Source organism: Temnothorax nylanderi, unplaced genomic scaffold (genome assembly GCF_030848795.1).
Source record: "Temnothorax nylanderi isolate EJ_2023f unplaced genomic scaffold, tnyl_v1.0 TNYL_tig0104_pilon, whole genome shotgun sequence".
Lineage (NCBI taxonomy): Eukaryota > Metazoa > Arthropoda > Insecta > Hymenoptera > Formicidae > Temnothorax > Temnothorax nylanderi.
Window position 1 is genome coordinate 91,951 of NW_027249166.1, and position 26,888 is coordinate 118,838.

At 35.8% G+C, this 26,888-nt stretch overlaps 1 protein-coding gene and 1 long non-coding RNA gene across 9 annotated transcripts in view; one reads left to right on the plus strand and one right to left on the minus strand.

The window, feature by feature from the left end:
• The first annotated feature begins 765 nt into the window (after positions 1–765).
• Pbl (epithelial cell transforming 2 pebble) lies at positions 766–17,514 on the plus strand. Of its 8 annotated transcripts, none has more exons than XM_071712042.1 (17): positions 766–1,387; positions 2,710–2,920; positions 3,375–3,513; positions 3,601–3,810; positions 4,205–4,351; positions 4,466–5,650; positions 6,832–6,966; positions 7,038–7,242; positions 7,667–7,779; positions 7,861–8,260; positions 8,353–8,793; positions 8,868–9,022; positions 9,441–9,526; positions 11,034–11,126; positions 12,306–12,480; positions 13,029–13,058; positions 13,459–17,514. In XM_071712042.1, the coding sequence occupies exons 1-16, from the start codon at positions 1,327–1,329 to the stop codon at positions 13,047–13,049; spliced, it is 3,777 nt and encodes a 1,258-aa protein (XP_071568143.1). In that variant the 5' UTR covers positions 766–1,326; the 3' UTR covers positions 13,050–13,058; positions 13,459–17,514. The 8 variants fall into 8 exon arrangements, 7 of the variants coding, with proteins under 7 accessions (XP_071568143.1, XP_071568141.1, XP_071568140.1 ...); XR_011718921.1 differs by lacking the exon at positions 13,029–13,058 and having other exon boundaries at positions 767–1,387; positions 13,459–13,660; positions 14,500–17,514; XM_071712040.1 differs by lacking the exons at positions 11,034–11,126; positions 13,029–13,058 and adding an exon at positions 10,443–10,523.
• Positions 17,515–17,732: 218 nt separating this feature from the next.
• Positions 17,733–26,888, minus strand: part of LOC139775755 (uncharacterized) — a 77,018-nt gene continuing 67,862 nt past the window's right edge. Inside the window, exon 2 of the long non-coding RNA XR_011718919.1 lies at positions 17,733–17,913. This is a non-coding gene — a long non-coding RNA (uncharacterized lncRNA). The remainder of the gene's footprint in view (positions 17,914–26,888) is intronic.

The window sequence follows — 26,888 nt, forward strand, 5'->3', positions numbered from 1 at the left end:
AAATAATGGACGCGTTCAGCAGGGCTGCGTTCGAGAACCACGCTCTTCGGAAAAATTCACACCTTGGCAGAATAGCAGAAAGCAGGAAAGCAGAAGACAATCAGAACTCGCGCTGGTAAGCAGAAGGGAGCGTCCCGTTTGACCACAGCGATTGATCACAGCCACTCACAGCCCCCGATGCCTGGAGTTTTCCCCTGAACCAACCAATCAGATATTTTTATTTTAAATCAATTGACGACCGCTCATGTATGTACATACATACATACCTACATAAAACTCCCTAGCTTTCACGGTCGAAGGTGAAAATTTAGCCACTGTTCAAGCCTTAAATAAGAGTTCTTCAAAAGAGTTTGAATTTATACATGTAAATTATTGAAATAAATATATTTTTTATTAATAAATTGACTCGAACATTTTTGAAAAACGTTTCATAATTGGCCTGCAAATGACGAATGGTGTCCAAATTCTGACTTTAGGAACTCTGTCCTAACTTTGTTTTCCGTTTTTACATTTCCTCCTTTTCTCTCCGACGACCGATCGCCTGTTTTGCTTTAAAATGCAGAAAGCAAAGGGATGATTCAATGCAATTATATCATTATTATCACAAAGAACAGACCCTACTCGCGCTCTCGACTCTCGAGTCTCGCCGTTAGCCGGAATAGCCGGGATCCGGGATGGAGGGAACTCAGGAAACCGAGGAAACGGAAGACTGCGCGCAGGCGCGACTGGCGCGAGTGGAGTAGCGCGCGCGCGCGAGAAAGAGACGACGCGAGTTTCGGCAAGATCTCAACGAAAACGGCCCCGGTGGTGGGGTCGGGAACAACACACACGGGACGTACATACGCGGTACGCGCGGTGGCGGAGGGAAGAAGGACGAGGCCACACAAATCGTGGCGGATCGTGCATTGCCCAGCGCTGTTGGTCGATGTCGATGGTCGTCGTCGTCGTCGTCGACGTCGACGCCGCCTGGGTTGCGCCTGTGCGATTTTCGGGAAAGGCGAAAATCCCGTTTTCCGGACTCGGGGCCACTCGGGGGATACGTGAGCGCGAGGCGTCGAAAGTGCGAAAGTGCGAAAGTGCGCGGTTCGGCGCGGCGCGAGTGAGGTTCATGTTGAACACGAGGGTGGTGCGGTGGACTCGGCGGCGGCTCGTCGCCTGCGCGACGGCGCTTTAAATGATCAACGACGGGACCGGGACCCGGGACGAGTGTCGTAGCACGTCGGAGACGGGAGGACACGCTCGGCAAGATCTGCGCGTACACGGAGGAGTGAGACTCGGGCCGATGTTGTAACGTTTTTTTTTTTTGCTTTCTGCGGAGGGGCCAAGATGGAAGAGCGTAGCGTCCACGGCAGTATCGGCGATATAAATAGTGCGGAGGCGACCAAAAGTAAGCGCGGATCTGTCAATCTTAAATCGTCCGCGGCGCTCCGTCAAAGCGGAGAGAGAGAGAGAGGACGGTGACGTCGTTTTCGCCGCCGAGATTTCGGGGCCCGCTCTTCTCACCGTCGCTCATCCGTCCTGCGAGCATCTCCACGCGATTTACAAAATCCTCGACTTCGCGTCGGCGACGATCTCTCGGCATTCCGAGCGGAGAGAACCCCGGGGCCGGGGTAACCCCCCGTGAAAGCGGAAGAAGCCCGGCGAAGCTTGTATACACGCTTGTCCAACGGACCCCGATCCGTGTCGTTCTCTTCTTCGCTTTCGAACTTTGCGAGATTCATTCTCGGTTCGCCTCGCCAGGTTGCCAAGCAATGTCACGGTACCCTTCGGAGCTTTCTGGAACGAGCCGAACAGCAAACGGGCATTGTTTTTCTCCTAAAAAAGAAGAGGGGGACGCGGGAGGGGGAGAGAAAGAGTCTTTTGTAACCCTTGACCGTTGAAGTCTTGAAAAAATACATTACATTTCAGAGGAGTGTCCTCAGGCCTCGGGAGACTCCTCGGGAATTACAATGCTGTTTCTCTCGCAATAATTCGTGACCGTCCCCCGTTTTCTGCCTCTGGTTATCTCCCTCTCTCGGGCCTCTGTTTCTATCTCTCTCTCTCTCTCTCTCTCTCTCTCTCTCTCTCTCTCTCTCTCTCTCTCTCTCTCTCGCGTATCCGTCCCTCTCTTTCTGTCCTTCGGGCTTTTCGCGAGTTTAATTATCTTACGCCGAGCACGTGAATGGTGCGTACGCGTACAGATGTATACGTTACATGTATACGCGACTTCCCGTTGCCTATGATACGAGATAGTGCCTGTGTACTTTGGTATAACAGTGTTTAAATTTTACAGGAGAACGGCTCTGACACGACTAAAAATAGCGTTTTCTAACAAATCTTTCTGCTGTATAGCCTGTCGAAATTTACGGCCGGTATTCGTAGTGATTTATCGGTGAACGAAAATATGCAGGCCCACGTGTGTGAATAAAAAATTCCTATAATCACCGAGAAATAACTAATTATCGCCCTTAATCGCTTCTTGATCAAATAGCGTTGTTTTGTAATTATTATTACCGTACTTAAATAGTATTCGTAAAATAATATATTATTTTTGCATATTTTTAAACGTTAAGCTATAGAATGAAATGTTTAAAACGTATTTCTTGGCCTATTGGAAGTTCTCTTAACAAACTTGATACCTCCTGTGACAATTTAATCAATGTAAACGATTATCGTAAGCCACGTGAATGATAGGAAGTTTGATAACGAGGCAATTTATTTGTTTATCAGCTTTAATAATACCACGTAAGAAGAGGATATGCTTGGTTGGTGCAACCTGCAATGATCCTGCGCTTAATGCTGCTGCTCAGCAATTCAAAGTGCCTGTACTTAAGTCTGAAACCGGCACGGAATATGTTGAGGACACTACTTACAATACTTATTTCATACTCAAACAATTTGAAGGGTCCGAATATGATGCTTTATGCAAGAGTGCTCATAGGTTTGTACATAATGGTGCATTATACTTTTATAATGTGTAAAACACGGTTATTTATACGCGAACTTACGTTGTGTAATATTTATTTAATAATTTAATACAATGTTGGAATTTTTCTGATTTTTTTTCTCTCGAAATTTGCATTGCCTTTGTTACATTCAATTTTTAAATACTCATACTTTTCGGAGAGCTTGAGATGATTTAATTTATTTATCACCGGAACGCTGAAGATGACAAGGTAGATCCGAAACGTATGATTTATAGTTCGTATTAAATTGTTAATTGAATATTACATAACGTAAACTAACGTAAATAATCGCGTTTTACTATCATAGCCCAATTTTCCTTTTTACTCATTAGTTTTAATATCGAGAATATATAAAACAGTTGTGCATGTAATTTTGATATAGAAAAAAAGTTCCAGAGGTTATTCGCGTGACTTACATTTTTCTTTTAGAGTACTGGGACCTACAGCTTTGCTACAACTGGCAGAGAAGAAAGAACCTCTGCCCAGTATTAAAAGACCAATGTACACGCAAGCTATGGTAGGCACAATTGTGGTGTTTAGCGGCTTTCGGTCTAGAGAGGATGAACTGGTCAGTCCATTATTCATGATTTTTGTGATATACTATTGATTTATGTGTATTTCATATTTTTTTGTAACATAACACATTCCTCAACAGCGCAAGTTAGCTAATATGATTCTTAATATGGGAGGTAGCATCCGAAAGGAGATGGGTATTAAAGTGACGCATCTTATTGCAAATCATTGCAGCGGAGAGAAGTATAGATACGCTGACACATTTGGATTGCCTATCATGTCGATAGACTGGGTGATAGCATTGTGGAATGCCAAAGATGATATCTCCACGTACGCGAACGACGAGAATTTGGTGAGCGTTATTATATAGGAAAGTAATTCCAAAATACGGCTTTGTTTCATGTGTGAAAAAATTCATTGAATAAAATAACTATAACATTAGTTTGTAATATTTATAATTATTTTATTACGTTTAGCACGTATAATTCTGCCTAAATTCAAGCCGCTAACACGGCACGTCGTTTGTTGAGTACCGCTGAAACTAGCAGTAAAGAGATAGAGATAATATGCACGTGTATGTATGTGAACAAACAATCGTAATGCAGAATCTGCGTTGCATCCTCTATCTCTCTATTGCTATCTCGGAGCGCTTAGCGCGATAGCGAAGCAGCGAAGTGTTCTCATTCGGGCTCTAATAATAACGTGATAATTTCCTTTTTCTTAAAAACATTTAATTCTAATTGCAGATAGCAGCTTATAAGCTGAAGCCATTTTATGGTGCAAAAGTATGTTTCTCTGGTTTTCCTGACGACGAGAAGAGACATATGTGCGAGATTCTGGAGCAACAGGGTGGCGAACCCACTGAGATTGACGATCCGTGCTGCACTCATGTTGTAAGTAAACGATTACAATTTTCACATTATTCATAAATTCTTTTCTATATATAAATATGTTCACACGACGTTACATCACACAGCTTATATATTACATAAATACACATGCTTTAGGTGGTAGATATACCCGGTCTTTTCCACAAGAGAGCCAACGATGTGGACTTATATCTTAAAAATACATCCAATAGTCCACTTTCCTTAACGTATATTAAACCAATTTCCTCTTCTTTCTATAATCCTTACTTGAACACGATTTTTAATACAACAAAATTTGATCACAGCAATATATCTAGTTATTCGTCGAAAATCAATTCGTTAATCTCACGTACACACGACATAGAACATAGTGAACAGTGGAGCGATCTTGTTTCTATATATAATATCAGTGGAGATTCTGCTATTAGTATGAATGATAACTGTTTTAATTTGCAAAATTCAATTATTAAATCTGAGAACTTATTCCATTCTTTCACTGAACAAAGTGATTCTGGCGTAGACACGACCAGATCATCTAGTTCTTCTGCGGTTTTTATGTCGAATAAATATTCGATTCCAACAACGTCGACAATGATAAACAAAAAGAACGTTAAATTCTGTATTTCTGAAAGCTCTTTGTTCGACAACGAAGTATCTCTTTGTGAAACTATGTTAAACTTTCCAGATAAACCAAATGATTATAAATCGTCGCCATCTTATGAAAAAAATAACGAATCTAATCTTTGTATATCACCAACGAGCAATAATGCATTATCTTTAAAATATCGTAAAAATGTTCATTACGTGCAGAATAATACATCGAAAACTAAAATAATTCCGAAACGATATATAAAATGGAGAAAAACTAATTCCTGCACATTTGTTCATAAAATGGCGACGCTTGAAAAGTATAAGTTCACGAAGACGCGCTCGTATCCGAATATATTAAAGCGTAACGAGGAACAGTATAGCGATACATTTTTACACAAAGCATTAGATGAAAGGAATAAGCATTTGTCTAAATCTAATACATCTTTTTTCTCAAAGATCAGCCACTTTTCTTTCTGTCCAATATTTTCTGACAATAAGCAAGATATTTCCATCAGTTCATACTATTGTCCTCCCGAGAAAAACCTTTTTAAAAAGAAATACACATTTTTATCCAAATCTTTCCCAGTGCCTACAAAAATTTCAAATAGTAAACACAGCTTACGAAACACTTCTATATTTGATGGCAAAAGTAACAATGTATCATCTGCATCACATGACATGAAAACTGAGTGCACAGATTTGAAGACAGTGAAGGATAAATCATTACTCACGGTACTTTCTTTCTTTCTTTTTTTTTTTTTAATGTTACGGGGTTTGGTAATTTTCTCTGTGAAGTAAAATAATTTTACGTGGTTATACGTAATGTTAAGGAGAAGCGGATGTGTGGTATTCATTAATTTGAGCAAAAGATGGTACTAGTATAATACACATTGGGTTAAACATTCATTTTGGTAATACAGATAATTTGCTCGTTTCTATGTGAACGTCCTGTATATTTATCTAGAATTTATATTTGTTTAAAAATATTAAAATATTAATGTATGGTATATACATGGTGGTGGTGATGGTGGTGGTGAGATGTGTTAGTCGATCGTGGCACAGAGAGTTGTGCGCTGCTTTATGAACCAAAGATCCGGGTCAATCCAACAATAAAAACGGTTTTTATTTGATCGCCATCTTCTCGAAAGGAAGAGGTAACCACTGAGTATCTCGTCATGAATACCCCTCTATATAGCCGTTCGGAATCGGCGTTAAATTGTAGGTCCCATATATCTGATCCACAGATACATGCAGAAGAGGTCCCGAGGCTCAAAAAATCGAGCAGAACGACTAAAGAGAGATTACATTAATTATATGATATTGTCTTTTGAGAATTTAGTATGTGTATCGTGCTATAGAAGTATTGTATAAAATTGTGTGTAATTATGTAATTGTCCTGTGATTCTGTTGTTTACTGTGATATAATGAAAATTATAATAGTCAGTATTATTTACCACTTTTGAAAGTATATTTCTCTCTAACTCTATTCCTGGGGGCCTATTCTGTAACTCTTAACGACAGTTTCGTTATCGTTATATTGTCGTTGCGCAGCTTTTTTACTATACATAATATCTGCGCAACGCAAGTATAACGATAACGAAACTGTCGTTAAGAATTACAGAATAGGGGGGCTGGTTACACAAATATGAAATAATGGGAGATCGCATAAGAGGAAAAGTGGTAAATAATATGACTATAAATGGTCCACTATAACAAAATATAATAATGTCGATGTTTTATCATATTTGTTAACTATCAGATATTCCTGAGGTAGAAGCTGTTGATACAGAATATTTACCGATAGATCAAAAAAAACTTATCGTGACGTCATAAAGTATTTCTTGAATTAGTAGAGACTGAGGTCAGTTACATACATAGGCATCCTTAATAAAATCGAAATTTTTTTATTACAGGTCGTAGATGAGTCCAGCGTAAATGTTCGTCCAAATTTAGTTTCAGTGTCTGCTTTCATAGTCAAAACTGGATGGTTTTGGACATCTGTACAAAATGAGGCAGCCGCTGATGAGAAAGAGTATCTATTCGAACATGTAAGTTCATAATAATAAATTCTTTAAATATTCTAATTACTGTTTGGTATCTAAAATTGTGTGTTGTTTAGTATCTAGAAAAAGTTCTGTCCCCTACTGCGACGGGTAGACGAGACAGTCAACAGCTCGTACCGCAGAATGTGACATTGGCAAAGCACCCCTGTTGGTTAGATGGTCCATTATCTAATTTATTACAAAACGGAGCGGATTCCCCAGCCAGTGTCAGTGGAAGCTTTCTGGACTGCACAGCAAGTCCGGATAAACAGTTGCTGGACGGTATGTATCTAATGTTACTTTTTATAATTTTACACATTTAATTTTGTATAAAATATAATATCGTAATAACATTTTAAATATATATGTCGATTAACGCTTATAATAAAGTTAACAAAAGTACACTTTGATATTAATAAATCACAGTCTGTGTTCAGTCTTCCTTTTCTTTAGTTCATTAAATGGAAAAAATATGGCAACAAGTACTGATATATTTTTGTATTATATAAATTCTCGTTTTTTTTCTTAACAAAACAAGAATGCTTATATCTTTTAGCACAACTCATATAAAAAGTTCAATGTCAGATTATTACAAAAAATAATGCTTAAAACAGTACATGCTTTTACTTGATCATTGAACTCGTAAGATGAAAGGAAAGATTGTATAAAAATTATTTATTGCTAATTCAGATTGACATTGTTACAGAACATTTACCGATTACTTATGTTCAAGAAAACTTGTCGCAACGACATAAAGTTTTTCTTGAACTAGTCGAGACGGAGGGCAATTACGTCGGTATCCTCAATACAATTATGACGGTAAGTATTTACTATGCGTTAAATGTTTCATATTTTTTAATAATTTTTAACAATCTATATTTATATATTTTATGTTTACAGTTATTCAAATTGCCACTGGAAAATCTCATAGGCAAAAGTGGGAAAGAGTTGCTAAATAGTACAGAAGTAAAAATCATATTTGGCAATTTCCCACCCATTTATGAGACTCACAAACAATTGTTGGAGGCATTACATTGTAGTGCTTCTCACTGGACAGAGGATATCAGTATTGGCGAAATATTTCTAAAATTTGAACCAGATTTAGTTAAAGCGTATCCTCCATATGTTAACTTCTTCGAGAATACAAAGCAAATGTTGGAAGAATGTGATCAAACTAAGCCAAGATTCCACGCCTTTTTAAAAAATTGCCAGACAATACCGGAGTGCGGTAGACAAAGCTTAAAGGAGTTGTTAATTAAACCAATACAAAGGTTACCCAGTATTAGTTTATTATTAAGCGGTAAGATTAATTACTTTCAAACAATGTTAATGATTTGCTTTTGTTTGCATAAATTTTTGGACGCTAGCAAAATGCTTTTATTTCTTATACAGATATTCTTAAGCACACGGACAAAAGTAATCCAGACTATAGCGCTCTGGAAGCTTCTATTAGCTGTATTAAGAAAGTAATGACGTACATAAACGAGGACAAAAGGAAAACGGAACGCCAGTTAGCAATGTTTGATATCTTTAACGAGATTGATAATTGCCCGCCGCATTTAGTTTCCTCGCATAGGTCATTTATCAGTAAATGTGATGTAATGGAAGTTACGGAAGGTCTTAGTGGACGAGGGGATCATTTAGTGTTGTTCCTGTTTACCGATACTCTCGAAATATGCAAGAAAAGATCGAAAGCTTTTAACTCGTTAAAGAGTCCTAATACTATAAATGGTTTGCAATCAATTAAATTAAGCCAAGGAAAGCCATATAAGCATATCAAAATGTTGTCATTAAGTACTATCAGAAAAGTCGTGGATATACGAGAAACTGACGGTACGTAAATATTGCTGTGTATATGTAAAACGCACTTTTCATAAAAATTCTAGCTAATCATGCGATTTGTTCAGAATGTCACAAAGTATTTGCACTTGTGGTACGAGGCACTCAGGAACTGAAGGAAAAATTCTTTTCGTTTATAATTACTGACGAGGAAGTAAACAAAACGAATTATCTACAGACTTTATGCAGACAAATGGCTCTTGCAGTTCGTGTAGCTGATGCTGTAAGTTATATATTATTTGTGATTTGATACTTGCTTCATATATAAATCCTCAAACAATCAAGAACATTCTCTCTCTTTCTCGAGAACAGATTTCGCAAATTGTTTACTGTAAATTTTGTTGGCAGAAAAGCTAGAAATTTGATGCAGAGTTTGTCATATGTAATGCTGTTGATAGAATGTTGGCAGAAATGTAGCAAAGTTTCTCACTTTGCCTTTGATAAATCCTACTCGGTTTCTGTCATCAATATTGCATCATGTCTTAGCTCTGCCAGCAGAACATAAGCGAACTCAATGCAAATGCAGTTGATGTCAATCTGCTGCAATTTCTTATATCTGCTGGCAGGCTGTGACGAATAATTTGATTTAAATGTCATACTATAATTAATGTATGTTATCCTTTTTATTTTTTGTTCATCAGGATACGTTACTCATTAGATATGATTCGCATCAGCTTGAAGTTGGTACTAGCGATGTGGCATCAGGAACATTAAAGAAAACAATTAAGTGAGTATATTTGTGGTTTGAAACTAGAATCATGCTCTTTTCTTCATTACCTTAATATTTTAAGTATATTGTAAATAAATAATAGTAAACTAATCTTCACATATTAGGATGAGTAGTAAAATATTATATAGAAATTTGTTTCTTACGGGATATATTTGTCAAATATTATAAAAGGTGTAAGACCTAAGAACTGACTTCTTTCTTTTGTTCTATTATTTGTAGTTAGATGATTCTATTACTAGATCACATGTCAAATGAAAGGTGTGAGAACTGACTTCTTTCTTTTGTTCTACTATTTGTAGTTAGACGATTCTATTATTAAATCACGTATTGACAGAAAGGAGTTTAATTCTATGGATATACAAGGTTGTCCGGATATTAATGGAAATTCTAAATTTTTTGTTCAACGAATATTTTGGATGAAAAGATAATGTGATGATTAAATAAAAATATTATTATTTAATTATCAATGACTAAAAATGTTAATAGTATATAACTAGTACTTATTGTAATTAGAATTTTAATCTGCCATTGTATTAAGATAAAACGAATAGATTATTTGTTAAACGACAAATTTATGAGTATGTCGTTAATTTTCGAACAATCCAATTATAAATGGCACTGACATATTTCTACAAGGCACAATCAAAAGATTCATATGTGTATTAGTGTCAGGGACCCGGACAGAACTGGAATCGAAACCGAAAACCGTCCCATAACCTTTTTTTTTTAGCTGAACCGAAACCGTAAATAGTATCAAATACTACAAAGTTTATAACACCGATCATAACCGAATCAATGAAATTTTTAGTTTTTTTTCGGTTTTTTTGCCGGTTCTTAATTTATATATTCATTATTTTTATTATTTTTAATATTTTATCTATTTACGTTGTTGCTTCTGTTTTTTTTTTCGAAGAGAAAGAATACCCATTTTTCATCGACCAAGAGAGAAAAAGAAAAAATTATCTTTCCGGAAAGACGAAGAAAAATTACTTAGGTGAGAAACTGATCGAATTCACATCATCGTCGCAATTGCGATGACTTTAACTCGTGCACCCATACACAAAAGAGTTTTATCATTTGAATACTTTTGGTATTATTTTTTCCTTATCTTTTATTATAAACATATAAATTTCTCTACATTTTTTGTTATTTTGTTTTGACAACAAATAATATTTTCTAATTTTTATTTCTCCACACACACATGCACACGCACGCATATACAATTTAATGGAATAAATGTAGAAAAAAATAATTTTAAACCTCTTCCCCTCCACGCGAGTAACTATAACCGAAAAAGACCGTAATTTCGGTTTCGGTTTCGGTTTTCTTTAGTGGTCAAGAAACCGAAACTGAAACCGGAACAATTATTTGAAGTTTTATTAAAACATAACCGGGAACGAACTGAAACATCTTTTCGAGCCGGGTCCCTGATTAGTGTACATATTCTACTCACTACTGTATTGCATGATGTAAAGGAATAATAGAGCAACCCGTTTGGTTACAGGAGCCTATTTCATAATTTTTACCTGGAGTATATGGACCCGTATGTCTTCCTACTCAATAGCATGTGTGAAACCACGTTACATGTCCCACTACCGTCAGTTTTCGCACCAAGGCTGATTATATTTTTTTACTCGCTTTTTATTCTCAGTCCCTTACTCAGTGGCATAATTATTAAGCGCGAGATAACAATACTTAATAGCTCGTTATGTTAGTAGATTTAAAAATAATTAAAAAAATTAACATCTCTATATATATAAACTAAAATATCTATAAAATTTTGTGAATTAAATGAATGTTTAGATAAAAAATTAAAGATTTTTAAACATTTGTAGTCTTGCAGATAGAATAGAAAAAAACGGCCTTTTTAATTATTTTGGTTAAAAGGCTGAAAATTTGTAATTACGCTACTGAAAATTTTTGCTTTAAGATTCTGTTTTGTGCTGTAATGAATAGATATAATTTTAGTCAGAAATAATTCCTCAGCCAATTCAAGCATAATGTAACATAATTATAAGCTTTATCTATTAAAAGCTTTTTATTATATTTCTTCTTTAAACAAGAATTAGATGTTGTATATTTTTCACATATTGAAATATATATATATATATGTTTTTAACTTATTGGGATTTTAATTAATTAATTAATTATAATTGACATGGATAAACATTATTCTGCATTACGATTTAATTTGCAATTTGATTGCTTATTTTGCCTTGAAAACTAATATTAACAATGTTTACTACTTGATTTTATTTCTTACTTATATGTACATAATTTTTGAGGAATAGTTTTACATAAATTGTGTGTGTCTATATGCGTAAAGGAAAATACAAGAAAATATACGTTAATGTAAATTTTTCTCTTTTTCGTATTAATTTCTTTTAATATGCAGCCATGGTGCAATTTTTATTGTCTCTAATTACTACGTGTGTGATTGAATGAATTGAATTAAATTTTATTATATTGTCTTGAAAACTCTGCATGTATATCTTATATTTTCTTTGTATCATAGCAGATGAGAGTCTGTTGCTTGAACTAATTTTCGTAATATGACAGTGTTTTTGTGGATTTATAACGCAGGTTTCTCTGTTTGTCCGCAAACTTTTTTTCCTCTGGGCGAAATAAACTTTATTATCATATAATCAAATGTCATTTTAAATTATATGCAAAAGTTACAATTATTAACTCGAACGGAGGAAAAAAATTTTTAATGTTTTATTTTAATAATCTCTATAAATAGATAAGAAAATTTTCAAGTCATATTTTTCTCTAGGTTTGCATCTCGTACAAGAGCGAGAGTTGGTCGAGCGTTTAGTTTCAATAAAACGCCAAGCAAACTAAATAGAGCGATGTCTACAATTATGTCTCCATTTGGAGTAGCACAAAATCTTCCTCCCACAAACCAACAAATAGCTCAGATGCGGCTAGGAAGTTGCAACAATATCAGCGTTAGTTGACAATCTTTTTTATATATATTTTCTTCTGTTCATTCTTTCCTTTTTTTTTCTTTTCTTTTGCTTTTTTTCTTTTGCTTTACATCTACCATGTATGTGACTAACAAGTAGCTGTTATTTCTTACACTAATCTTATTTTTTAATACATGTACCTTACATATATAGGACGGGCTGTAAAGGAAACTAAGTTAAATTATACTTGTAATTTTTTTAAATATTTGCTTTCTGTTATATTAAATAAACTTTTGTGTTAAAATATTATTTTTTATTATAACATTTTTATATTTTTCGAATAATCATAATAATTTACGTTAAATATTTTAAATCCTTATATCAATTGTACAATATTTTTATTGCAAAATATTATTTTTTTCTGTTCTATTAAGAGCAATATCTTATGTTTTTCATTTATATGTTGTTCTGAACTTCTACTCTATTTTACATTACTACTTTCGCTTGTGCAGTTTATTTTTATTATTATATTATTTTCATGAAAAAAGAGTATATTAATAATTATAATAAACTTTCATGCCGACTTAAAGTCAATGGATGAACTATATTAAGGATTTCATGTAAGTACGTTATATTGAATTCGACTTGTTTAATTCTATAAGAATCGAGGTTTTCCTTTCACAAAATTTATCACAGACTGTAAGATAATATAAAATAAAACTAAGAAACGTAATTAATAACTATATTGCAATTACATTTTATGTGGCAGGTTCTATTTTCTCTTTCTTCTCTTCATCTCATATTTATAATCCTACCTTACTAAATTATCACATTATTTTCTATACTATTTTTAATCTATTGATGCATAAATTAGTATAATTCAACGTATTATTAATTTTTTATCGTCTAAAACTTCAAATATTCTTTTATTTTATTCCAAAATAAAATTTAGATGTCAAAGTTTTTATTGCTACTTTTTCAAAATAAAGAATAACTATATTAAGTCTTATATCTTTCCAGGAGTTGGATAATGGTGGTTCGAGTTCTCCAAATAGAGAGGATGTTCTGGTAGCGCCGATGTCGGATCAGCCAACTCGAAAGGCCCTCAGTATGGCTTCGCTGCGAAGGTTGTAATTAGTATGGAAGAAGTCATGCTTCCTTTTGCTACAGTCATTTAGTATTCTGAACAAAGAGACGTGCATTTTTAACAGACCCCACTGTGGTATGTTAAACTAATATATATCGTCTATAGTGATTAAGACATTAATTATATCTAATGGAGCAAAGCTCGAGACGTGCTGTAACATTTTTAACCATCACAGTTCTGTTTCAAATAATTATAATTACTTCATTTCTCATCATTATTATTTTTATAATAGAGTTCAGTACAATTTCCTAAATGCCGCCTTATCCTCGGATACATCATTATAAAAATGATATTACTGTTATTAGTGCCAATAATGCCTAGTTATTATTGTTACATTACTATTATTAACATCTTTTATTTATTTTATGTATTATCTCTTGTAATTATTGTATATGCCTAACTTACCTTCCGCACTTACTCGCCGATAAGATACGATAAAGAATTATCATCTTTTTATATAAATACAGCTCGCTCTTCGCGTCGAGTTAATTGAATTATTCTAAGAGATATATCTTCAAATTACATTGATTCGGAGACATTTTTTCTAATCATTATTTTAATGACAAACAAAGCCAGACTTATACTGATAGACACTGCAGGCATGTGCAAAAACTTTTCTTAATAAATGTACCGATAATTTGTAAAAAAAAATAGCATTAATGTCTCATTAATTAATATTATCCTATTGCATTTGCAATCTTAATGCCAAAAATAGACAGACAAAGCATTTGTTTGTTTAAGAATGAATTCGGCAAATATGCTAAATTTATATATATGTTAACATCACAGCATGAAATAAACATGTCCTCCAACTAATGAGACTAATAGTTTTTATATTTTTGACATATCAAAATTTTCTACAACTTCAACATTTTACTCACTATTTTTTTCATTTCTGTTTTTCTATTTACTAGAATTTGTTCAGCGGGAATCATACAGAGGAGGTCTGATCTTTAAGATATAAAAAAATTTACACGCAGCTTTATTTCACTTTGATCATTTATCAACGAAGATACCGATGCTGTAGATTTTTTAATAAGGCTTACAAATATTCATATTTCAAATAAAATTAAGTTTTGGAATAAAGTCTGGCATATATGTGAAAAATATTCATATTCAGAAATGAAATTTATTGTTAAACACTAATGATCAAATGCATACCTGCTATGTGCCAATATAGCCAATATACTTAATAACAAAAATATTGTCAATTGTTACGAGTTTGATAGGTTTGCTTAGATAATATTATATTTCAATGACCTGTGATTTGATTGGGTTTATCACGAGGAGAAACAATGCAATTTACTAATATTTTATACGTCCAAAATTTATTAAAGACAAACGCACAAAAGAATAAAAATTCCACAATTTTTTAACATCAATATGGAATTGAAATAAGAGAACAGATTCATAAAATGAAAATATGTACTATTTCATAAATGTTTATACAATTTTGTATCTTTGTACTTTTTTCATAATTCTGCATAATTGACTGTATCAAGAAAAAATGAAGAATTGCCAATATTAAAAATATCGGAAATAAGGATTTAAACAACGAGAAACATATTGCTTTTTTCTGTATAGTTAATTACATAATGGTAAGATATATATATGATAGAGAAAATAATAATGTACTAAACATAATCAATAATAATCTTTAAGTAATATGCAAACAATATATTTGTCTTAGAACTTTCGGTGCTCTATTTGATGATTATTTATTTCTATTGTATAAATATCTAAATGCAAATTCTTCATTACTTAGTCTTCAATTTATTTGTTTAATCCACGGGCATAATTTTATTGCATAAATTCTCCTTTATGTAATTAATACACACATAAAAGTAACAGGCTCTCGACAATTAGCTTTCTTTATAGCATTAATTATTCATTTTGATGCTTGGTTTGTGAAATTTTTCTAATTACACATATTCTAAAATATTATCGACTATCAGCTATAATTAAGCAATTGACTGAAGAAACATGTAAATAAAATTATACGTGAAAAATAATTACGATATGTACCAAACACATCGGCGAACAGCGAAAACAATCACGATTGATAGGCTCCTTTTGAAAATTTAATGCATGATAAATATTAATTCAAGGATTGCAGACATACATCATCATAATTCTTCAAATTTTCAACGCTCTAAAGAGTATTTTATTTTTTACACATATTTCGTTATATTTAATTTCATGCAACATTAATAGTTTAATTATTAACGTTGCAGAACTTGCGTTGCCTACAGCAACATCTTGCCATTGTAACTATGTTTGTAAAAATTGAAGACAGGCCATATATGTGTAAGATTGTTTCACGAATGCGTCCACACGTATTCGCTATTGTATTATAACGCGAATATTCCTAAGTGTTTCGTTCGGCCATGATTGTATATTCCAGCTCTACGTATTAGCATTTTCTTGATGGTTCATTATTCGAAGCCTAACTAAAGTTTATTTTCTAATCGTTAAGACGAGATAAAAAGAAGAATAAATATTTAAAGTTTAATTGCAGAATAATTGATGAGTAAATGTACTTGGCAGAAAATCTTGTAGGCTCAGAATGATTTCTTCTCTCGCGATCTTTCCTAGCCTTTACTCAATCAATATAATACGGTTCTCCTGTTTTTACAGAATGATACCAGTGCCACTTCTAAAGTAATTAAATAAAATGCTGAGCGAGGATTAAGCTTTAATATTTTATATTACGTATAAGCGACATTTTTTACAAGCATTACCGCATGTGAGTCACAAAAATCCAACAATATGGTATCGATATAGGTTTTTATCCATTTCATGTATATATTGATTGATTAAAGAAAACCAACGCGAAATCGTAAAAGGCTGCAGAGAAAGTGGAAGAAAGTAATTCGATCACTGCTTATAAGAATTATACAGTTTTATATTACCGATTATATTCTCTCTTGTCATCTTATGATAAATATAATTAGTGCCTTGAGTATGACAACGAGTACGAATAAAACTTGTATTGTATGATGAAATGTACTTTGTATATGTGCCTGATTCGCGAAAGAGATAAATTGGAGACGTATCCTTTCTCTTGATTTCGTCTCTTGTATTCTCTAATATTTTGTGCCTCCTGATTTAGACTATTTATTAAGAATTCCGACTTTGCGTACTGCGCTCTGTCTTATTTCAAACCAGTGAGAGATACGGTACCTTATACTTTCTAATAACGAAATGTTATCCCGTAATAACGAAAACGTGCTTCTTTCAAATGCCATTCGCGTGCATGCTCGAAATAAGCACGCTACCTATTTATAATAATAATAATATTATTATATAGGAGCCGCTAAGTAGAATAGTGGTACGAATCGCGGGGAAAAAATAAAATTTCTACACATATCAGTTTCCGTTAATTAATCTGGTATCGCGTAGATGGTTTGACATAATATAAAAATTAAATCTTATAATAATTGCTGCAATTTTTCAACGTAAGGATCGATATAAGATATACTACTACTATTCTCGCGAGTCCTCTTGTGACACGTAGAAAGTTCGGAATATCTATACTCGGACACCTGTCTTGTGCGTATTTTCCAATCTCCTGTAAAAATATTTAAAAAAAAAATGGAAAAAAAAATTGGCGGGTCAACTGCATCGGAACGCGTCGACCACGCTTCATGCGTAATCGATTTATTTCTATAAAGAAAAATTTCCTTTTTCTTTATTGCAGAAAGTAATATAAGAATCGCATGGTGATATGCCAAAACAAGTGTCCTTGATTTAGGTGCATTGTAAATAATTAAAGTTAAATATCTCAGAAACTAATGTAATGTAGAGAACATTTTTTACTATATGCCTAAGATTATATATCGTCTTACGATTCTCGCGCAGTTATTATTTATACATTATTAATACTGTAATTGAATGTATAAATTTAACATATATTATGTAAACCTAAACTATTGTTTCTTTACTCATTCACCTTTTCCGAACTCGTGCAGGTAATAATAGTGAAGAGCAGTTAATATTAGAAACTTTTTTAATCTCGAAGAGCGTATAATTAATAATTTTATCAGAATATTTATATTATGCGATCTTCTACAAGATAACAATGATAAAATATATTCCATAACTAATAAGACAATGGGAAATCAATTAGACTACAGACTTGAAATAGTAGCTGCTGCTCAGATGCCATTTAAAACTCGCATAAAGTATTTTTATTTTATGTTATTACATTGATAAAGAGAGTCGTTACCTTTAGTAAATTTCCAATTTTACAAACGTATTTTTTATAATAGAAGAAGTTAAATTGATGTGGATCGGCGAACTGTTCCTCCATTGGTTTGGGCGTTTTTCTGAAAAAAAAAAAAACCGCAAATTCATCAAAAACTAAATGCAAAGTTCGCATTTAGACAAGATTTCGTTTTATGTTGAGAGAGACATCCTTTATTTTCGAATCGGGAATACTGCTATAATAACGCAGTCATTAATTATTGAATTATGATGATTGAATATAGTGTAATGTTACTGTTATTCTCTTCTATACTACCATTATTCATAAATTATTTTTATGCAGATAATATTCGTATATCGTCATAACGCGCTCCGAAATTAATGAAATGATGAGATTTTTTTTAGATACGAATAACACGAGCTTTTCACATTTTCTCTGATTTGCATGCTCCAGTTTGTAGATTTGATGAAAATGCAAAGTATAGAATAATGTGTTTCAACATTAAAAATTCATTTAAACTTTAGTACTACTTATTCCTATTTACTAACTCTCCTCAATATTTTTTACTAAAATAATATGTGAAATGTTGGCAGGGACAAAAAAACATTAAAGAAGGAAAATGTTCTTAAAAATATTCTGTCAAATATGAAAAATATATTAAAGATACTTGTCAACTTTGCTCGCTGATTTCGGCAGTAATTTATTTCCACGCTTATCTGAACGCAAATAAAGTTAGATCGTGTTTATGCATGTTGCTATATATTTGATGCAATGTCATCCATTTCGTCTCATTTTTTAACTATGACTGTTCAGATGCATAAATGTTAGTAGAATTAATTCCTGAAATTAAAAATTTGTAATTTACGCAATAAATCACTGTATTATGTACATATGTATATTTGTGTGTAGTATATTCTGAACACAGTTAAAGCTAGAGGATGAGAGAGGAAACTGATAACACTGCATTAAATATTTGAAGCAACACAAACTTTTGGTCCTTAGCTTCATTCGATCTCGGAGGAGCGTGGAAATAAATACGATTAGTTGCCGAAATCAGCAAGTAAGGCTGAAATCGAACATCAACAAAGGCGTAATGCGGTTGGAATCGCTGATGCACGGTCTTCATCGCGGAAATAGACTACGAAACAGCAAACTCGGTTAACAGTGATGCGTTTCGCGCCCCTATTCCCCCGATACAAATTACAACTCGGCAATTGGTGGAATCGATATCGCCCTTTTGCTCTTTACGAAGCTATTCACCTCTCATTTCTCTGACACTCGGTTAACTTTTGATTGCATCACCGAGCAGAAGTTTAAGTGTACTCGATAAAGGATACTCCGAAGATAGATGAATCCGATAAAAAGGGTATGTTTTTTGATGGGTTGTATCCGGAATTTTACTGAACGATATATATCCCGCGTAGCGGAAGAGACTCCGCGGAGTCTCGTCAAGATATCTCTCGTTGGAAAATCGCACACATGATGTCCCTGAGATATATTCCGCATAAAAGCATCTGCAGAATATTTTTAACCGACATGCTGAAATATACTGTCACCTCTATATCCCTTCTATACTATAACAGCGAAACGGATTAACTCCACGAAATAAAAAGCAGGGACAATTGAAGTTATAAGTAAACTAAATCATGCGCAATGTGGTGCTAAAAATTTTACGAAAAGTATTTTGAAAGTTTTTTAAAAGATAATTTAACGAAATGAAGTTTGGCTTTCGATCAGCTTTGCTTTCGAGATACTCGTATATACATTGAATGATATACTCGTATAGTATTACGTAAGTTCTGTTTCATTGAAGCGACAAACTATATTTTTAAAAACATTTTATACAATAAACGGAGTATCTATTTATTCTTTCCATCAATAAGTGAAGCTATTATTTTATTTCCTTTATATTTGATTTCTTTAAATAAATCCGATAACTTCCGATGACTCTCGTCTCCTGCATTTTTCGCACTGCCGGACCGCCGCACGCTTGTTAGAAGAAACTTAATAGATTTCTGGAATACGAAGTTTTAAATTGAGTTGCGCAAAGTTGCGTGATCTTGCTAAATAATTACCAAATAATAAATCCATAATTCCGCGGAGAAACTTAGTTTAGAAACTTCGCATTTCAGGAATCCATAAATCTTCTTTCACGGCGGAGGGGGAGGGGTGTGTGTGTGTGTGTGCGCGCAACTATTCCTTTATCAATTTATTGCGCCTATTTATTCAACGAAACGCAGCCGAGAGTGCTCATTAGCACGCCTACGTACATACGAAATCACGTACATGCATAAGCTTTCGGACGACGTTCCCATGCATTTCGCCGAAAGGCGGTATATTTCCCAACGGTTCGCGATCTCTTAATTAACGAACGCGACGGTACACAACGCAAACTCGCGAAATTCTCGCGCGCGAGTAACTAAGTTGCCTGATTAAAAAAATGCCTCGGCTACGAGGGGGAGCTAATAAGAGCAAGTCAAGCCCGGTTGCCGTTGCCGTGTCGTTCTTTTTTCCCCTCCTCCTCCTCCTCCTCCTCCACCTCCTCCTTTTCGACAAGCAGAATGAAAACGTTTACGCAGCAGACGCGGAAACGTACGCCCCGCGCCGTTAACATTTCGTTTTTCCAGCGCGCTCGCTGAAAAGGCGAGCGGAAACGTTTTATTACGGGAGCGTGTGTGTACCGCTTGCGTGCGTGAACAAATATGCAACGAGGCGAATTTACGAACGAGTAAACAGCTCGCCGCGCATATACATATGCTGATCGTGAATCCCGGATGTCCCGGATGCTGCGATTGCCAACTCGCCGGAAAATATCAGTCTGACGGACGTTTTTTTTGCCCCTCCCTTCCAGAGCCGCGTCCACCGCGTTATGAAACGCTTCGTTACATCGCATCGGGATTACGACGAAGTTACGCGATGCGTAATATATCCAGGTGTTTGACGTGCTCTTCTCTTTCTCCGAGCTGCCTCTTCTCCGGACGACGAAAGAAAAAAAAGTAGAAAAACGCGTTACGCGAATGCAAACCCCATTATTTCACCGCGCGCGCGTTATGTAAACGCAGGGAAATTGACGTAATTCGCGAGCTTTGGGTGAAAAATTATATTGCGTTAATGAGCGAGCGTGGAGCAGGGATAGACCATTTTAAATTGCGTTTTTGCACGATTGCACGATAATTGGGGGCTATGGCGAGATAAACTTACACTACTTGGCCGCGAAAGCTGCCATTTTTATTCCGGCGTCGGAGAGAAAACCGGCGCAAATTAAGCTAACGTCGTTGAAACAACGGAATAGTCGAATCGAAGGTGTTACATCTGAATTTGAGAGTGTACCTTTAATCCCTCGAACACGCGGGGCGATATCGTGATTAACTAATTGCTAACGGAGGCGCCCTGAATGGAGCCCCGTGTAATAATTAACTATATTCAATCCATCAATTATGCGATCGTATTAGCGAAGTGTACGACAGATCGCAATTGCATAGGCCGCAGAGTGCCTGTAACAGTGCATAATCGCCGAGATGGCGAACGTGCAGATTGCGCCTAATTCGCGCTATCGTTACTCCCGCTAATTGTGTCATACCGCGCGTGCATGCGCGAAATGTAGAAACTTCGAAATAGACCTGCAAAACGGGCATATCTCAATCCCGCCTGTTAATTACGTTCTGTTTACATTCGCATACATCCTAGAACACGCGCGTCGCGCGATATAATATATATATGTATACCGGTATCGCGCCTCTTGAGTGACGCGCTAATTAATATAGACGCGCTCGGAGCGGCGTCTTAGAAGCATGGGGAGCTACCGCCGCCTTTTACAAACGTTTACGCTGTCTGCAGAACTTCACGTGCCGTCAAAAGGAGCTGAGAGAGGAGGTCCGGCTCTCTAACGGCACGAGAATTAAATTCTGTCGAGGAGCGAAAAACGCGTCGTCGTAGCGCGCGAGAGGCACGAAGCTCTCAGAAAGCTTCTATATACTTACGAGACCGTCGTATTATTGTTATGAACTCTGTCTCGTGCGACTTGGCACTCTTATTTTTACGCGCCTCGCTGTGCGTCGAATTAATTTTTCTTTCTAATTGTTTCCGAGAGATATCTCGCGCTCGCGCAGCTCCCGCGAGATAAGGAGCTGAAACAGCGTCTCGCGCGCGCCGTCGCAGCGTCTCTTCCGGGGAAGACGTTTGACTGCCGCTGCACGCCAGGACCGCGTTTGGTATAAGGAACTTTACCTTCCGCGCAAAGATGCACGTGTATTTTTAGGTGCACGGCAAGGGCGGGAGGGTGAGGAGGAGGCCACGTTATCAGAACGGTTAGTAGCGAGACCACAGCGGCTCACATTGATTTTCACACAGGGGTTGGGGTTCTTGAAGGCCACAGCTGGAATGGAAGCTGCGGCCTTCAATTCTCGCTCATTCACTCCACGCGATCCTTTTCCATTCGCGCTTCTCGCCGCATCGTCTTTGTTTTCCGTCTTTCTCACCCTCCGTGGAACCGAAGAGGAACACGCGTCTTCCTCTTTCTCGCCCTTTCGTGCCTCGTCCGTTCGACGTGCTCTCGCCCTCGTTCGCTTTTCTTCTTTCTCTCGTGCCGAGGCACGTCAATTTAAAATCCCATTTACTCGACGTCGCGACGTTTTACTTTTCGCGGAATTGCGAAATAATTTCGCGAATTTCTTTATTAAAACAGAGCGAGAGTGACATTAAGTCTCCACGAATCTTTTTTTCTTTAAGAATTTAAATATATATACCTACTTAAATGAATTTTCCTCGATTCGTTGCGCCACTCGATCACGCGCTCTTATTTACATACGAATACGCATGCTAAGTGACATTTTAATTAATACCCGTGTTGCATTTCGAGAGTGGACGATTTCATTTATTGATTTAGTATACGATAACGTACCAATTGTCACAAAATGTTACACCACAGGCTGTATATTGTATTATGTTGCACGACTATACGTTTCATGTAATATTAGCCAAATATCGATTTCCGATTAATCGAAATTGTGTGCACAAAATACACAGAATTATTACATTTTGAGGAATTGGATATAAATGTCTATAAAGAGACTCGAGTGTGAATATTATAAATTAGATAAGAAAAGGCGTTTTGATGAATTACGTTTTAAATTTAATAAATAGATTACAAAATTGTTATTTTAATGATGCGCCTTACTTTATGATTTTTACTTGGCTTAATTATTTAATAAGGAAATATTTAACGTGGAAAAATAACAAGTAAGAAAAATGCTGTCTCGATTCTTATCCGTAAAAATTTCAAATAATCCGTAGATGAAAAGAGCGATCATAAACGAAATATTACGCTCCACACGTTCTACATTAATATCTTAATTGCAGTAATCAATTTACCTTTTCAGTTCTCGTTATTTCGACGGAAATTTCACCGAGGATGAATATTAGATAGGCGCGTTTAAATGTCGACGTGCGAAACTGCGGACGCCATTTCATTGATTTTTTCCGCGTCCGGAACGCTAATTAAAGCTCGCTTATGTATTCCTCAAACCAATCTCGCGCGATGTTACAGCTTCTAATTAGTGGCTAATAACGTCGGGAACAATGTCGACGAAATCGTCGAAGAATACGTGTAAAATGGGGGGAGCCGAGTTCTCTTCGACAACAACGACGGCTGATGGGCGGATGTTGTACAGCAACGAAATTTAACGTTATCGGGATTGTCTCGTATTTTCGCTAATTAACGTCCGACAACAATATAATAATATTTCCTCTGGCGTCACGAACCGAAGCCGTGGCCGTCGCGCGTCGTACAAAGGCGGCGACCTGACTTTAATGAAGTTTGCCGGGGCATTTATCGGCACACGGAGCTGCGGGCTAAAATCGGACCGCGCACTTCCATCCGGTCCGCTTCTACTTGAGCTGCAACTAGAATCGGCGGTGCGCCATTAATTCCAGACGTCTGCACCGGATCGCGGACGTCCGCCGATCTTCGCCCTTCTGTCACTTTTTTGAGACTTAATTCCAATGCCTCTGATGTGTGTGACTATTTCGATATACATATAATTTTATCAACATAATCATCAAAATACGTGTAAAATACAATTATTTTCCCAACGGACTTTTCAATCCCGACGGCTTTTCGTGAATTATCGATTGCGTGCGACACACGTCCCAGATGCAAAAAGTACATATCGTCGCTCGCGACGGTAAACGAACAGTGTTAACAGTGCGCGAAGCTTTGATTAAAGTTTCAATTTATTTTTGAATTCTCTTGCAGAAAATCGGTGCGCCGGCGTTAACTCGTGGTACCCGCGTAAAATGCTTCCCCAGATATTTATTTACGATACTTCTTCCGCACGCGTCCACCGTGACGTGGAGCGTAAATTACTTAGCACTCTTTGATTACTTGATCCACTTTTTACATTTTATCCGCGTGTATTAATTTCTTCTTCATTGGATTAAAAACGAACGCGGCGTTTAAGGTGTAACAGTGATAAAGTAGATCCGGTAAATTCAAATTGTGATACGGAGTGCATTTCGCAGTTTATAATCACTTGATATAGGCTGCAATAAATTGCAGTTTTACGTTCAATACCGAAATGATATGATATTTTTCCTGAATGCATACTATTATTTTCCATTTCGTAACCGACGCCGTGAAAATCGCGAAATAACAAATCCAACTAATAATCAACGTTTCACAGTATTACACAGTATATACGATTTCACTCGCGTATGTATAATAATAAATTGCAGTTTTCCATTTTGCGCTAAAAAGTGAGTTGCGAAAATATTTATAATGGCGTATTATTTTTTACGTATAAATATGTGTTTTTAGCTTTAAAAAACATACGCTGGTAATAGCAGAAAGCACTTATATGCAACTTGCACGCGAGGGAGAATTTAAGCGGACCAAGAAAAGCTAACGCGGCAGTAGAAAGGGCGTATTGATGGTCGACCGAGTAGAATGAGTCCGGATTGTGTCAGGCACACGGTGTCTAGTAGAAAAGTCGTTTACGCCAGACAGTAGCCAAGCGAGTCGTGACTCCTGATCCACACAACCGGCGGTAACAGTTGTTCGTCCTGCTACGTGTGATACATACGGCGCCCGGCTTCCTGTCTTACGGTCAACAATATCAGAAAGTCACGTTTCAATGCGCCTAATATGTTGTCCGTTGCATGTTCGTACAGCTTAAATAATCTCGGATAAATAATCTCGGTTTAATTCGGATTGAGATAAATCTTGCGCTTCGAGTACTCTTGGTACACAATTAATTATCCGATTTTTCCACGGTTAAAGATATCAAATCACAAGTTAATAAGTAAATGGAAGAATAAGTAAGAGGGAAGAGGCATAAGCTCTGTGTAAATATTATTCTAAATTATAGGCGGGTAGAACTTTCGAAAAGAAATGATAAGCGGATTCATCAGTCGGTTGGACATTCGCGAAGATATTCTCGTCCCGGATATCTTCAAGCCTCATCGCCTGAGAAGATTGATAGTCCCGTTGCTTAGAAAAGATTTTCCTTCCACGGCTTATGCATGTCACAAGTCATAAAAATTACAGCGCATTACACTTTAATGTCACAGTGCCCTCGTTTCCATTCGCATCCTCTTCGCGACCTTCTTACGTCGCACTTTCAAGCGCGACGCGCTTACTTATATTCGTTGAATATTTTCTAGACTTTGGCAGAACGACGTCGCGTGAATATTGCGTCGTTCTAGGCGTGTGATGAGAGGTAGGGAAAATATAAAACTCGCGACAAAGTGCGAGATAAGCGGAGCGGAAGGCCGAGAATTTGAATTAAGGAAAGCCTGGTTAAATTCTTACCATGGCTTGCCGGTCGCCAAGCGCAACGAGAGTTTATAATATAACGCATTATAAGCTTTTCACTACGTGCTTCGCGATATATCGTAGTCGTCAACGGTAGACACCTGCTTTAAAACTATAAAATGCAAATACCGTCCATTTAAATGTATAGAGGCGGTGATAAATGTGATACCACGGAAGCACACTATCGTCTCTTCTTATTATTCTATTTCTTTAGTCTTTGAAGATGGCAATTATTTAATTTTAATAAGTAGGTATCCATATCGATCATTTTGCAAGTGATTTATTGAAAACGCGCAATCGAACTTCGATATCAATCCGAGCGCAACTAAGTTTACCTCAGTTATATTGTGTGAGGTCTATTTACAAGGTGGCGAGTGAGTTTGCAACGAACAATCCGGTGCATCCGCGCCGCGTCCTCGAACTTTTAGATTAATCGGGCTTTCGACCGAATAACATTTATTCCATTATCGTCGCCGTATTTGTAATTCAAATTCGTTTCCCGTCCGGGAAACGGGTGATCCCATCAGCATCGCATCGCTGTGGAAAATCAATCGTCTCCACGAGATACGCGAGAATACTTTCAATCTGTTGATAAGATCATGAACATATTAATTACAGTTTGGATATATTCAATTAGAATACTCGTGAATAGACAGCAGTCAATTAATTTTGCAGGTAGTTTTTACGATAATAATATATACACAGGATTTTTCTTGCAGTATCAACAGTTAATGTTATAGATGCTTAATCAATCTATTTAAATACATTAAACTCGAATTTTTCTTTTATTATAACTGAATTTCGTTATCTAATCTGATAAAAATTTAACAATAATATATATGCTTGGCCAATCGATTATCGATTAAACTTGCTAATAAAAAAGTGTGTATTTTATAGAACCATTTCAGTTCATTTCAGGCAATTTCTTTATTTCAGAAAAATAAGAATAGTTTGTTTAATTTAACAACTATTTGTTTAATTTAACAACTATGCTAACGCTATAGTTGAATTCAAACCATTTAATTATATCATGTCAAAAAGTTCGTAGAATAGAGGGAACTGTATAAAGGGAACTTCTGTTTAATTATTAAGAATCATGAAAAAGTTCAAGGCTAGAAAGTCTTAGCTCCCTTTCGAAATTAATGAGTCAGATCTCAAAGTACAGATTAGCGAGCGAATGGACCGTGCATTAAATATATACGAAGATTATGAGAATATCATCCGTGTCACACAAAAGCATGGTTCTAATTCATTAATCAGTAAAGGTGTTTCAAGGAAACCAGCTC